The 13,157-nt window shown below is 36.9% G+C and overlaps 1 protein-coding gene across 2 annotated transcripts in view; it reads left to right on the forward strand.

Moving 5' to 3' along the window:
- Window positions 1-12,484, forward strand: part of Pla2r1 (phospholipase A2 receptor 1) — a 122,004-nt gene extending 109,520 nt beyond the window's left edge. For both annotated transcript variants that reach the window (XM_048345356.1, XM_048345357.1), the window contains 7 exons: window positions 4,138-4,376; window positions 6,326-6,494; window positions 8,518-8,658; window positions 9,558-9,674; window positions 10,802-10,978; window positions 11,720-11,752; window positions 11,879-12,484. In XM_048345356.1, coding sequence (XP_048201313.1) covers window positions 4,138-4,376; window positions 6,326-6,494; window positions 8,518-8,658; window positions 9,558-9,674; window positions 10,802-10,978; window positions 11,720-11,752; window positions 11,879-12,087 — 1,085 coding nt within the window. In that variant the 3' untranslated portion in view covers window positions 12,088-12,484. The remainder of the gene's footprint in view (window positions 1-4,137; window positions 4,377-6,325; window positions 6,495-8,517; window positions 8,659-9,557; window positions 9,675-10,801; window positions 10,979-11,719; window positions 11,753-11,878) is intronic.
- Window positions 12,485-13,157: the final 673 nt, after the last annotated feature.

Below are 13,157 nucleotides of genomic sequence, written 5' to 3' on the forward strand. Positions count from 1 at the left end.
CATATAAATATATGAAGCTGGAGCCTGAAGTTACTTACCTGCCTGAAGGAATAAAGAAATATGAATTAAAAGAGATACCAAAGCAAAGTCAAAACTATCACATCCCACCCTTGATACACACACACACACACACACACACACACACACACAAACACACACACACAGAGAGGGAGAGAGAGAGAGAGAGAGAGAGAGAGAGAGAGAGAGAGAGAGAGAGAGAGAGAGAGAGAGTTTGAAACTCAGTTTCCAACAGATCTTTCTTTTCCAGGACAGTAAGTGACAAAAATACCATGTACATTTGATGGAACCAATTACATATGGAGAAACTCATATACTTGAAAGTGCAAATATGTAACTCAGTAAGAGAAGGGTAAAATTGATATTTGGCTCATATATGCAAAGAATTTCAGTTATTTCAATTTTTACTAATGGTTGTCATTTTTAAATAGCTACTTTGGTATTGTACTGATTTTGTATAAATAACCAGGGACTGGCTACATCTTCTGTAAACAGATCTCTAGCAAAGAATTAAATGATAATAAAAGTACAGTCCATCACAAGATAGTTAATAAGTAGATTAATCTTATTTTGATTTCCCAATATGTGCAAGCTATGCTGAGGTAATTTTCTCAGGTAAAAGCCAAATTTCGTTTGCCTTTTTATTTATTTATTTTTCTGTGCACTGGGGGTTTTAGGCTTTGAACTCTCATTTAGCTTTTTCACTCATGGTTAGCACTCTATCATTTGAGCCATGCTTCTAGTCCTGGCCTTTAGCTGGTTAAATGGAGATAAGAGTCTCATAGACTTATCTACCTGTACCAGCTCTGAACTGTGACCTTTAGAGCTTAGCTTCCTAAACAGCTAGAATTATAGGCATGGGAAGTCAGCTATAGGCTGATATCCACTCTACTGTTTTTATTAAGGGGGGAATGTGACCAGAGGAGGCAGGAGGAACAAGAAACATTTTCTAGGTGATTGCTGGGTTTCAGGTACATTCATGTGTGTCCTATGTGGGTATCTCAATATATTCTATCCACAAGAAGGCCTTAACAATTCAGTCCTAAAGTTTGAGGTTAAGAAAGATATGCCCTCAGTCTCAGCCAGTGGAAGAAATGGGATTAAATCAACCAGTCTTTTTTTTTTTCAAATTTTTATTATCAAACTGATGTACAGAAAGGTTACAGTTTCATATGTTAGGCACTGGATACATTTCTTTTTTTTTTTTTTTTTTTTTTTTTTTTTTTTTTTTTTTTTTTGGCCAGTCCTGGGCCTTGAACTCAGGGCCTGAGCACCGTCCCTGGCTTCTTCCCGCTCAAGGCTAGCACTCTGCCACTTGAGCCACAGCGCCGCTTCTGGCCGTTTTCTGTATATGTGGTGCTGGGGAATCGAACCTAGGGCCTCGTGTATCCGAGGCAGGCACTCTTGCCACTAGGCTATATCCCCAGCCCCCTGGATACATTTCTTGTACAGTTTGTTACCTTGTCCCTCATACCCCCCTCCCTCCTCCCCCTTTCCCTTCCCCCCCCCCCCCCACGGAGGTGTTCAGTTCACTTACACCAAACAGTTTTGCAAGTATTGCTTTTGTAGTTGTTTGTCTTTTTTTACCCTGTGTCTCTCAAATTTGGTATTCCCTTTCAATTTCCTATTTCCAATACCAGTATACACGGTTTCCAATATACTCAGATAAGATTACAGAGATAGTGTAGGTACAACCACAGGAAGGTGATACAAGAACATCATCAATAATAGAAGCTACAGATACACATAGGACTTTGAAAGTAGTTACAACTGTTTCCATAACATGGAGTTCATTTCACTTAGCATCATCTTATGTGTTCATAAGGGTATAGCTATTGGGCCTTGTGATGCTCTGGTATGACTTGCCTAAACCTGTACTAATAAGTCCCAATAAGGGAGACCATAGAGTCCATGTTTCTTTGGGTCTGGCTCACTTCACTTAGTATAATTTTTTCCAAGTCCTTCCATTTCCTTACAAATGGGACAATGTCATTGTTTCTGATAGGGGCATAAAATTCCATTGTGTATATGTACCACATTTTCCTGATCCATTCGTCTACTGAGGGGCATCTGGGCTGGTTCCAGATTCTCGCTATGACAAATTGTGCTGCAATGAACATTGTTGTGCTGGTGTCATTACTGTGATTTTGTTTGTGGTCTTTTGGATAGATACCCAAAAGTGGGGCTGCTGGGTCATAGGGGAGTTCTATATTTAGCCTTCTGAGGAATCTCCCTACTGCTTGCCAGAGTGGCTGAACCAGTTTACATTCCTACCAACAATGAAGTAGGGTTCCCTTTAGGCCACATCCCCTCCAACAAATGTTATTGTTAGTTTTCTTGATATATGACATTCTTACTGGGGTGAGATGGAATCTCAATGTTGTTTTGATTTGCATTTCTTTTATGGCCAGTGATGTAGAGCATTTTTTCATATGTCTCTTGGCCATTCTCATTTCCTCATCAGAGAAGTCTCTTTGTAAGTCTTTAGCCCACTTGATGAGGGGGCTATTGTCAACCAGTCTTCTGTTCTACCTACAACTCACTTCTTTCTAATTTCATCATTCATTTTCATGTTTTAGTTCTTCTAAACTCAATCTATCCTAGTAGGTAATGAGGTAGTGAGGACAAAAAGGCAAATGCACATATTAAAGAGAAAACATCTCAAGGTCAAATACAGGGTAGCTTTTCTGAGGATCACAGACACTCGGGAACAGGCTAGACCCAATGATCATGTGTCAGAAAATCTTGTCTTTTACTTTATGAATCTTGACTTTGAAAAGTGACATATTAATAGCCGCTGCTTGAAGGAACTCTGTGTGTGTGTGTGTGTGTGTGTGTGTGTGTGTGTGTGTGTGGCATTTATTAACTTCAAGATTTTTTTCATTCTTTTTAGAATGCACACATCAAGCATGAAAGTGAATATCATAAATCTCAAAAGTGTAACTGAGTGTTTGATCCAAGAATATGCACTTGTAAAATTTAGCTTTTCAATATAATCTATGAGTACATAGCATATGTTGATATGCAGTTATTAAGTTCCACCAAAGCAGTGTATGAGGCAGAGTGTAGCTAATGGTAGGAACCGGGACTAAAGCAATTACTAGCAACTCAACCTAAAAATTCATTTTAAGCAAGGATAGTGAAAGATAGGAAATCTTGTAGAAATGATTTAAGCCATGTATATATTAAATTTCTTAAATGTTACAATTCTTTAGCATTGCCTTATACTTTCAGGTAGCACCTTCATTTTGAAATAGTTAATTCTGAGACCTGGAAATAGTGGTTCAGGCCTCTCAGGAGGTTGATATGCAGAAAAAAGGTGGTTTGAGGCTAACCCAGGCAAGAAAAATTGGTAGATTCCATTTCTACAATAACCAGAGCAGAGTAGGGCTAGAGGAACAGTTCAAGTGGTAAAACACCAGCAAAGCCAGTGTAAGGCCCCAAGTTCAAACTCAAATACTGGCAGAAAAGAAAGCAAAGGAAAGAAGGAAGGAAGGGAGGGAGGGAGAGAGGGAAGATGGGAGAGAGGGAGGGAGGGAGGGAGGGGAGGGAGAAAATAGAAAGAAGGGAGAGAGGGAGAGAAGAGAAGAGAGAATGAGAGAGACAAAGGGATAGAGGAAGGGAGGAAGAGGGGAAGGGGAGGAAGGAAAAAAGGAAAGGAGGTAGGAAATAGATAGTGAAAGAATTCCATGCTGTATTTTGCCTCCTTTCTCATCCAGGTGCTGCAAATGGTCTTTGTGGATTATCTGAAAATTTCCAAGCACCCTGGGATCATGTCTAATATATGTACTGGAAATATTTTAAACTCAATTACTATATTTATTGCAGTTGAGGAATTCCCACAAAAAGTAACTCATGCTTCCTGGGTAGAAACTAACATGTGAAGTTTTGTTTTGTTCCTCTAGGGATCTAATTTCAAAAATAGATTTGATGTGTTTTTATTTGGGCTTTTTAAAATAGAAGCATTACTTAAAGTAATGAAAAATAAAGTTCTATTCTATCCTAACCCTTAACTCTATACCATGATGTCACTATGACCTAGTGACAGGAATCCGTGCTATATTCCACCTCCTTTCTCATCCATGTGCTGCAAATGACTTGTTGTTGTTCTTATTCTAGATCCTTCTGAAGGCCATATAAATACATCTGATATGTATCCAATCCATAGTACCTTAGCATACGGAAACAGAACTTACAAAATAATTGATACAAATGTAACCTGGCATGGAGCAATAAAAACCTGCCAGGAGCATGGAGCAGAACTGGTCAGCATTTCAGACCAGTATCACCAGTCCTTCCTCACCATCATCCTCAACCGACTAGGACGAGCCCACTGGATTGGGCTGTTCACCACAAATGTAGGTGTCCTAAAGTCCCTGGGGAAACTTTGCATAATCAAGTTTCACTTCTACCTTCTTAGCACAGAAAACCATTTCCAAGAAATAACAGTGAATGCAATATTTACACAATCAGCTTATATAAAAAAAAAATACTGACCAGCTTTAGGAAAAGCCTATGACTACCACAATGAAACAGGAGTGTAGATCAGTTTAGTATAAACAATCACTTGCCCCATCTTCAGACAAAATGGTCTTTGTGGGTTCTCTGAAAATTCCTAAGTACCCTTGAATCATGTTTCATATATGTACTGGACAACATTTTAAACTCAGCTACTATATATATTGCACTAAAGGAATTCCAAAAAACAATAACTCATGCTTCCTGTATCAAAACTTGATTATTAGTTAATGTAGCAGCCTTTGAATTTAACATATGGGGTTTTGTTTTGTTTCTCTATGGATATAATTTAGAAAATAGATTTGATTTGTTTTTATTTTGGCTTTTTAAAATAAAAGTACTACTTGCTTAGAGTAATGGAAAAATAAAATTCTATTCTAGCCTGACCCTTAATTCTATACTACATACAATGTTATCATCAGTAGTTTTTGTATGCCAACCAGAAGTTTTCTCCGCATATACACGTATGGGCCTGAAAGAGATGAATTTGTACGTTATTTTTAAATACAGATGAAATCATGTTATATGTACTGCCCTTAAACTTGTCCTTTCATTTAATATTTTTCATAATTCCCAAGTGAACACATAAAAATCTCACGTATTCTTTGGATATGTTGCAACTTAGTAAACCTTTCTCCTATGAACAGGCATGTGGGCTGTTCTCTCACAGTTGTCAGCAAAGCACAGCAAATATCCTTCTCATCTGAGGGCATTTCACATTTTAACAAATGCTTTCCAATTGCCCTCCACTTTACATGCCATAGGACGACATCTACTCTTTTCACATCCTTAATTTTCACATCCAAAATTAAATCTTTTTCAGTAGGATAGGTACAAGAATAATATTTTGTGATTGTCTATTGTCTCTTTGTATTACAGTACTTTTTCTAGTTAATTTTCTTTTATGGTCTCTGGACCATACCTTAAAAAGATTTTTGCCAGGCACTTGTGGCTCACACCTGTAATCCTAGCTACTCAAGAGGCTAAGATGTGAGGATCATGATTCAAAGCCATCCCGGGCAGGAAAGTCTGTGAGACACTTATATTCAATTAACCACCAGGAAATTGGAAGTGGCTCAAGTGATAGCCTTGAGTTGAAGAGTTCAGGGACAGGGCCCAGAGTTCAAGCCTCATGACCAACAACAAAAAAAAAAAAAAGATTTTTCCACAAGCAAAAAGTATTTTTTTTAAATAGCTAAGTTTCCTCTAATATGTTATGATTGTTTTCAATTTTATGTTTGAATCTTTGATCTGGAATTCATTTTGCCCCTTGCAAAGAACAAGTTGTTGGTCCTATTTCCTTCTGATTTTTACCAGGAAATTATTGTGGCAAGAAGCCAAAGATACCTAAAACCAAAAAAGATGCCATTCATTGTAACTATTTCTTTTTGTCAGTCTACTTTCATAAATTGTCCTAGGGCCTCTGAGAAAAACAAGGAAATAAGACTGCACCAGTGGCTCATGCCTGTAATCCTAGCTACTCGGGAGGCTGAGATCTGAGGATCACAGTTCAAAGCCAGCTAGCCCAGGCAGAAAAGTCCCCATGAGACTCTTATCTCCAATTAACCACTCAAAAGCCAGAAGTGGAGGTGTGGTTCAAAGTGGTAGAGTGCTAGCCTTGAGCAAAAGAGCTGAAGGACAGCACCCAGGTCCTAAGTTTAAGCCCCACATCCAACCACAACAACAAGAAGCATGGAAATATAAATTTTTGTGAGGAGGGCAGCATACTCATTGGGTGAAACTACCAACAATCTTGACAAACAAATGATGGCTCAATTTCGCACCACAGGATGGTCTTAGTTTTGATTGGTCAGATGGTACCATATCTACTTTCACATTTTGGGAAGAAGAGGAGCCATCCTTCCTTGGTGACTGTGTTTTTGCTGATACTAATGGACGCTGGCATACCACAGCCTGTGAGTCATTTCTGCAAGGTGCCATTTGTCATGTGCCCCCTGGTAGGTACAATTCTATTCAACTCAAGAAATACATATGGCTGTTCTGAACAAGGATTTTGAGCATGAGTAGTAAGAAGTCTCTGCCCTCAAAAAAACCTCTGGTCAGGGATATAAAAATGAATAATTATCATACCACATGGCTACCAAATAAGGAAATATAGTAAATGATGTGGGGATTATTTTATCTATTGAGCAAAGGAAGACATCTTCTTGAATCACAAAAAATGAAGCTGAGCCTTGAAGGATGAGAGGAAAGCAAATGGGCAATCTTAGAACATGGAGAAACATTCTGAGAGAAAAGTTTGAGCAGTCACAGAGCAAGGGCAGGACTGGGCATATATAAGGTGAACTTGATATTAATATTTGCCTGGATCACAAGTTAGGGTAAAGGGAGAGATGGCAAATCTGACTAGAAATGGGGGCCCTCATGTGTGAAGGATCTTGATTGAGGATTTACATTTAAGACAAAAACTAATAGGATTCTAGAACCACAATAGTGATGGTGGTTGTAGTGATAGATAACACCATTTGGATATTTGCTAGGTCTCTGGTCCTACATTTTTCCTTAGTTACATAAAATTCACCTGGCCAATCCTCCTACTAAAAATGAAGTGAGCATTATACTGTGCCAAGATAGTTTAGGAAGATTTCATCTGTCCATCAATAGTACCAAGAAGCCATGTTTTCTTGTTCACTGATGTGCTGTTTATCGCATTTTACCAAGTCCTCTCATCATCTATTACTATAATGTAGGTAAAGAGAGCTCCCTAACACTTGCTGAACCCCTTTTAAATCAGTCATTTTGTAAAAGTGCATTGTTTACTTATATTCTTGGTGCTATATCAATAGCATAAACTTGCAACTGTCAATTAAAATAGCTCAGGATCAAATGTAAGTAAATATCTGTATAAATAAATAAATGTATTGATGAATATCTGTGTAAATAAATATCTGTGTGAATTTACTTTGGTTTCTAAGACATCCTAAAAGATGTCTTTCTCTTTTTGATAAGAATGCATCCATTCAGTGCTTAGAAAGTATCAGGTGCCAACCCATTTAAACTTGTCAAATTGTAAGAAAGGAAATTATTAGCTCTTTTTAAACTTTTATTTATTTTTTATTATCAAAGTAATGCACAGAGGGGTTATGGTTACATATGTAAGGCAGTGAGTGCATTTCTTATCAAACTTTTTACCTCCACCTTCATTTTTCTCCTACCTTCCCCACTTCCCAGTTCCCTCCCTAGCCTCCCCCCACTTGTACAGATGGTTTATAGCATATTGCCTTGAAAGTATTGCTGTTGCATTGGTTCACCTTTTACCCTTTGTCTCTCCATTTTGGTGTTCCCCTTCCCTAGATCCAATAAACATACATACAATACCCAGTGTACCAAAGTCAGTTACAGTGACATCAAGGGAAAAATGGACTCATTTTTATAGGTAAATAAATCAAAGGAAATCAAAGGACAGGTTGACATCTCTAAGGCCAAGTCCATGATCTAGGTGCAGATATGTCTGTTTCTCAGGCTGTCCTCTGAAATAAATTTTATTTTACCTTATGTTATAATATGATGCTTCACCAAATGCATTATTTTCCCTTACTTACTACCAAGCAAGGTGTTTTTTAAAAAAAAAAATCTGTGATACTCAGCATTGTATGGAGCCCATCTTATACATTTGGAAACCCCTCTTTCCAGCATCTTTCCACTGACACTCTTTCAACTCCAATATCCTCCAGACAGCCCAAGCTGTAGGAAGGATTTCAGTCATAAACATGAAAGACAACCAATTCTTCTAACACTCAAACTAAGCCTATAAACCCTGCTATGTTTAAGAAAATATTGTTTCTGCCAGGAAAAGCAAAAAAAAAAAAAACACCTATCCCTGATATGTAATCATTTACGTTAAATCCATTCTTTCAGACTCACATATATTTATTTTGGTCTTTCATAGAATGTAATATAAGGTTTATCTCATTATATGAACCCAGTCATATCCCTGAAATAACTACTTTTTCTTCACAGAAACAAAGCCATTTGAGCATCCATTGTTGTGTTCAGAAACATCTATTCCTTGGATAAAATTTAAAAGTAATTGCTACAGCTTTTCTACAGTCCTAGACAGTTTGAGTTTTGAGGCTGCTCATGAATTTTGCAAAAAGGAAGGTAATTCTTTTGTGATGGTAAAATGCTTTCATGTGCTCCTTCTTGATGTTTTAGTAAACAAAGTAGTCTTTGTCACTTGCTGATTATTTAGTGACTTTAGAAGCAATAAAAACTTTTGAAAAAAACACTAGTGAATATGCTTGAGAGGAAACTAATAGATGCAATTCAGTGTCCAGTGTAAACCCAACACTATGCACCTTAGAAGAAAATGCCTTCTGCATGCATTTGTATTATGAATTTTTAACATTTTCTAAAGTCAACATTTCAAGCTTTTATTGTTTTATTTTGTAAAATTGCAACCAACATCACTTATTAATACTGGGAAATTGGCAGGTACCACTGGCTCATGCCTGTAATCCTACCTACTCTGGATGCTGAAATCTGAGAATCTCAGTTTAAAGCCAGCACAGAAAGTCTGTGAGACTTGATCTCCAGTTAACCATAAAAATGCCAGACTGACAGCATGACTCAAACAATGTAAATCCAGACATGAGCAAAAAAAACCAGACAAGAGTAAGAGGCCCTAAGTTCAAGCCCCAGTACTAGCATAAAAAAGGACACAAAAAGGAAAGAAAGAGGGAGGGAAGGAGGAAGGAAGAAAAGAAGGAAGGAAGGAAGGAAGGAAGGAAGGAAGGAAGGAAGGAAGGAAGGAAGGAAGGAAGGAAGGAAGGAAGGAAGGAAAAATAAATTTGAGATCTGAGAGTATAGCTTAGTGGTTATACTTCCCTAGCATATATAAGGTCTTAGGTTCAATCATAGCACCACAAAAACAATTACACAACAGTTATTTTTAGATGCCAAAACCTGACTTTCCCAAGTAATGGCATAGGAAACTTTGTTAAATTATGCTTATGTGAAAACACCAATATTTGCTCATTTCCCACTTGTCTCTTCAATAGGATCTAACCTTCTAACAATCAAGGATGAGGCTGAAATTTCATTTCTTCTGGAAGAGCTTTTTGCTTTTGCTTCTTCTGTCCAGATGGTTTGGTTGAATGCTCAATTTGACAGTAACAGTAAGTGATTTGGGGAGAAGAGAGGACAGGGCATAAATAAACACACAGTTGTTAAGGCTAATGATAATAGCTTCTGTGAGCCAGCAAACTCTCCTTGGACACATTTGCTGTGAAAAATAGCATGAAACTCAAAGCCAATTTTTTTTCCAAAAACAACCTTGTTTGCTCTTCTAAACTCTCTTTTCCTTTGAAATAATACCATAATACCAAGGCATAAATGCAAACACGTTGACCTTTTTGTTTGCTATGAGGAATGCTTGGCTGGAATTCTGTTTGCAGACTTAATTGTAGCATACCTTGAAAGCATCCCACTTTCCTAAAGGGTAAAAAAGCACTACAGAGTTATGAAAATGTTTCAGTGATCAAATTGTGCTATTAGAATTCTTACTTGCTCCTCATCAAAATCAGAGTTTGTAAAAGAATGGAAGCCTGGTATTCTTTTCTTTATGTAATTGATGGTTATTGAAAGGTATTTGTAAAGAAAATTATTTTAATCGGCATGAAGAGTTTGTTACCATGGTCTACCAAGGTGGGTGGCGAGCTCATCCTTGTGAGGAGTAATTTAATCACAGACATTGTTTAGGATTTCTACAGCTGGTCATAATAAGAAGCAGAATGACTTTCAGTTTGTTTTATTGTTAGTTTTAAATTCTTTTCAGAGCATGCATGCATACACACACACACACACACACACACACACACACACGTTATTGCCTCTACACAGTTTAAACTTCCCACTACCCTCTCTCTTGTGACACATGAATGACAACTACTTAGAGACACTCATTTCAAATGGAACCATTTTGTAGTGACAGGCTTCCAAATGATTCTGCTTTGATTTAAATGGTTTATTTAAAATTTTTAGAAATTATATGGAATATTTAAAATTCAAACCGTTATGTCAATGAACAGGCTATCCCAAATACACATATTTACAACACTGTAGCTAAAATGGAGGACAACCTACATGAAAATTTTATTAATAACTATCTTTTGATATTGAATTTGTTCATGAATATACTTCCCAGAGTTGGGAGTCTGTTAAGCTTAGATTTTCTGGTTTATTCCAGTCTTAGTAAGTTTGATAATATGCACCTAATATGTAATAATCAGCAATTTTTCTGCAGATGAAACTATAAGGTGGTTTGATGGAACACCTGTAGACCAGTCAAACTGGGGTATTGGGAAGCCAGACATGAACCATCTCAAGTCCCATCAATGTATCGCCCTGAAGATCCCAGAAGGAGTGTGGAAGTTTTCCTCATGTCAAGACAAAAATGGATTTATATGCAAAATGAAAGCAGGTGGGTAAAGTCAGAGAAGAATTCTTCATTTTGTTTCCACTCTAATATTGACCTACCACCACTGATGTATTTAAAGTTTTGTTTGTTTTGTTTTGTTGGTTTTACTGTGTGCCTTTTGTAGTCTTTAATCTTCCAGTGAATACCAAGGTTACATGATTCCTAATATAGTCACTTAGAGGTTCTCAAATAAAAGTACTGAGTATTTAGATAGATTCTGGCAAGGGACTGTTTTGTATTAAACAAATCAAAGAACATTATAGTTCTTTCTTCCTCTGACATGAAGAAAAAATCAGAAGCCAATTTAAAGGCTCTTATGAGTTTCTTGTGTCATCTTGGCCATTTAAAAAATAAAAAGCAAATAGACTAGAATGTAAACTAGCAATCTCCATTCTTATTCGGCTATTCACTGTACATATTTGTGAGCAGTACTAAAACTGATAATAATGATCAATAAATCAAGAATTACCTATTTTTCCTATAAAGGGGCAGGTAGTGAATAGTTTAGCCTTTGAAGGTCAGATGGTTCTTCTTCTACTGGCATTGCTGGCATATACTGGCATTACAGTAGATATAGACAAAGAGATAAGTGACTGACTATGGCTGAGTCCTACTAAAACATTACTTGTAAAAACTGATGACTACATTTGATCCATGGGCCATGGTTTCCTAATCTTTGCTGTGATGACTTAATTTTACTGAATTAAAATGAATCTTTCATTTTGGCTTTTTATTTGATTTTAGATATTCACACTGCAAAGAAGCAGCCAGAAAAAGGTAGGACTGGAACAGTAGGGAACATTTTGAGTTTTCTTAGAAATAATGAAGTCGAAAGCAAGTGTGTGGCCATGTCTGCCTTACTTCCTCGTCACTGAAGCTTTTCTTTTGTTCCTCTGCTTTCAGGACCCAGTCATGGCACGGTTCCCCTTGCAGTTGCACTGACCTTGATCATCCTCCTGGCCATTCTCACACTTGGCTTCTGCATATACAAGCGGAATGGTGGCTCTTTCCGGAGACTTGCAGGGTTGGAGCACCCTTACTACCCTACAACCAACTTTAGTACTGTTCATTTAGAAGAAAGTATTCTCATTTCTGATTTTGAAAAAAAATAGCAGGTGATAATGAAGCCAAAGGGTGCCCAGCGCGGAGGAGGAGGAGAAAGACTATGAGAGGAGTCCTGAGTATGTTCCCCATTAGCCACAGGCCTCTACAATGTGAATTCTGTCAATCTTTTAATTATTGTCAAAGTTATTACTGGTTAGGGTTATAATTGAATCAGATGGACTTTCATCGCCCTAAATATTAATCCATTCTAAAAAGTGAAAAGTTAGGCAAGGCTATCATTCAGAAAAAATGAGAACTACTTTGAAAATTTTCAAACTTATGTCAATAGTAATGTTTAAATAGCTCCGACTACAATTTGTGAGAATTGTTAATCTGATACAGACAATTACTTATGTTCATTCCATCAAGAAGAAAAGAGGAAGCAAAACAAATTTTAAAATATTATACCTGTATTATTTGAGGAAATGTCTTTTGAGATGTTTCTTATTGGTTTCTAATTCAATCATTTTTTAATAGCCAAGTTCAGAAAGTACTAATTTCACATACTTTCCTGCCCAGGTTGGTTTTGAATGGCAATCCTCAGATCTCAGCCTTCTGAGTCGATAAGATTACAGGTTGAGCCACCAATGCCCTGCAAGGACTTCATTTTTTAAATATATATAATATGATACTTGTATATTTATGACTCAGAAGAATAATTGACTTGAACTAACCAGATGGTGTATTTAAAAAAGCTCAAGCTGCTAAGTGAAATTAAAATTCTGTCCTATTCAGCAAATTTAGTAAAAACTGTAATCCATTAGCCCTTCAACCAAAGTATGTAACTACATATAACAACTCAATGAAGTAATTCACTAGAAAAGTGTTTCAGCAGAAAGACACTATCCCTTGCCAGTGATCTGTATTTGATATTTAGTACTGATCCACATCTCCAGAGAATCTGTCCCCATTAACAGATTCTGCATTTATTTCCTATGTTGAAATTTTAGCAGCAGTAGCAAAAATATTCTACTTTAATCTTTTATATGCACTTTAGAAAAAAAACTTTTGTCGCTAATCTGAACTAGATTTCATAGCTATACCGTAAGAAGAAAAAAATAAAGTAACACGGTCACAA

This window comes from Perognathus longimembris, chromosome 4 (genome assembly GCF_023159225.1).
Source record: "Perognathus longimembris pacificus isolate PPM17 chromosome 4, ASM2315922v1, whole genome shotgun sequence".
NCBI lineage: Eukaryota > Metazoa > Chordata > Mammalia > Rodentia > Heteromyidae > Perognathus > Perognathus longimembris.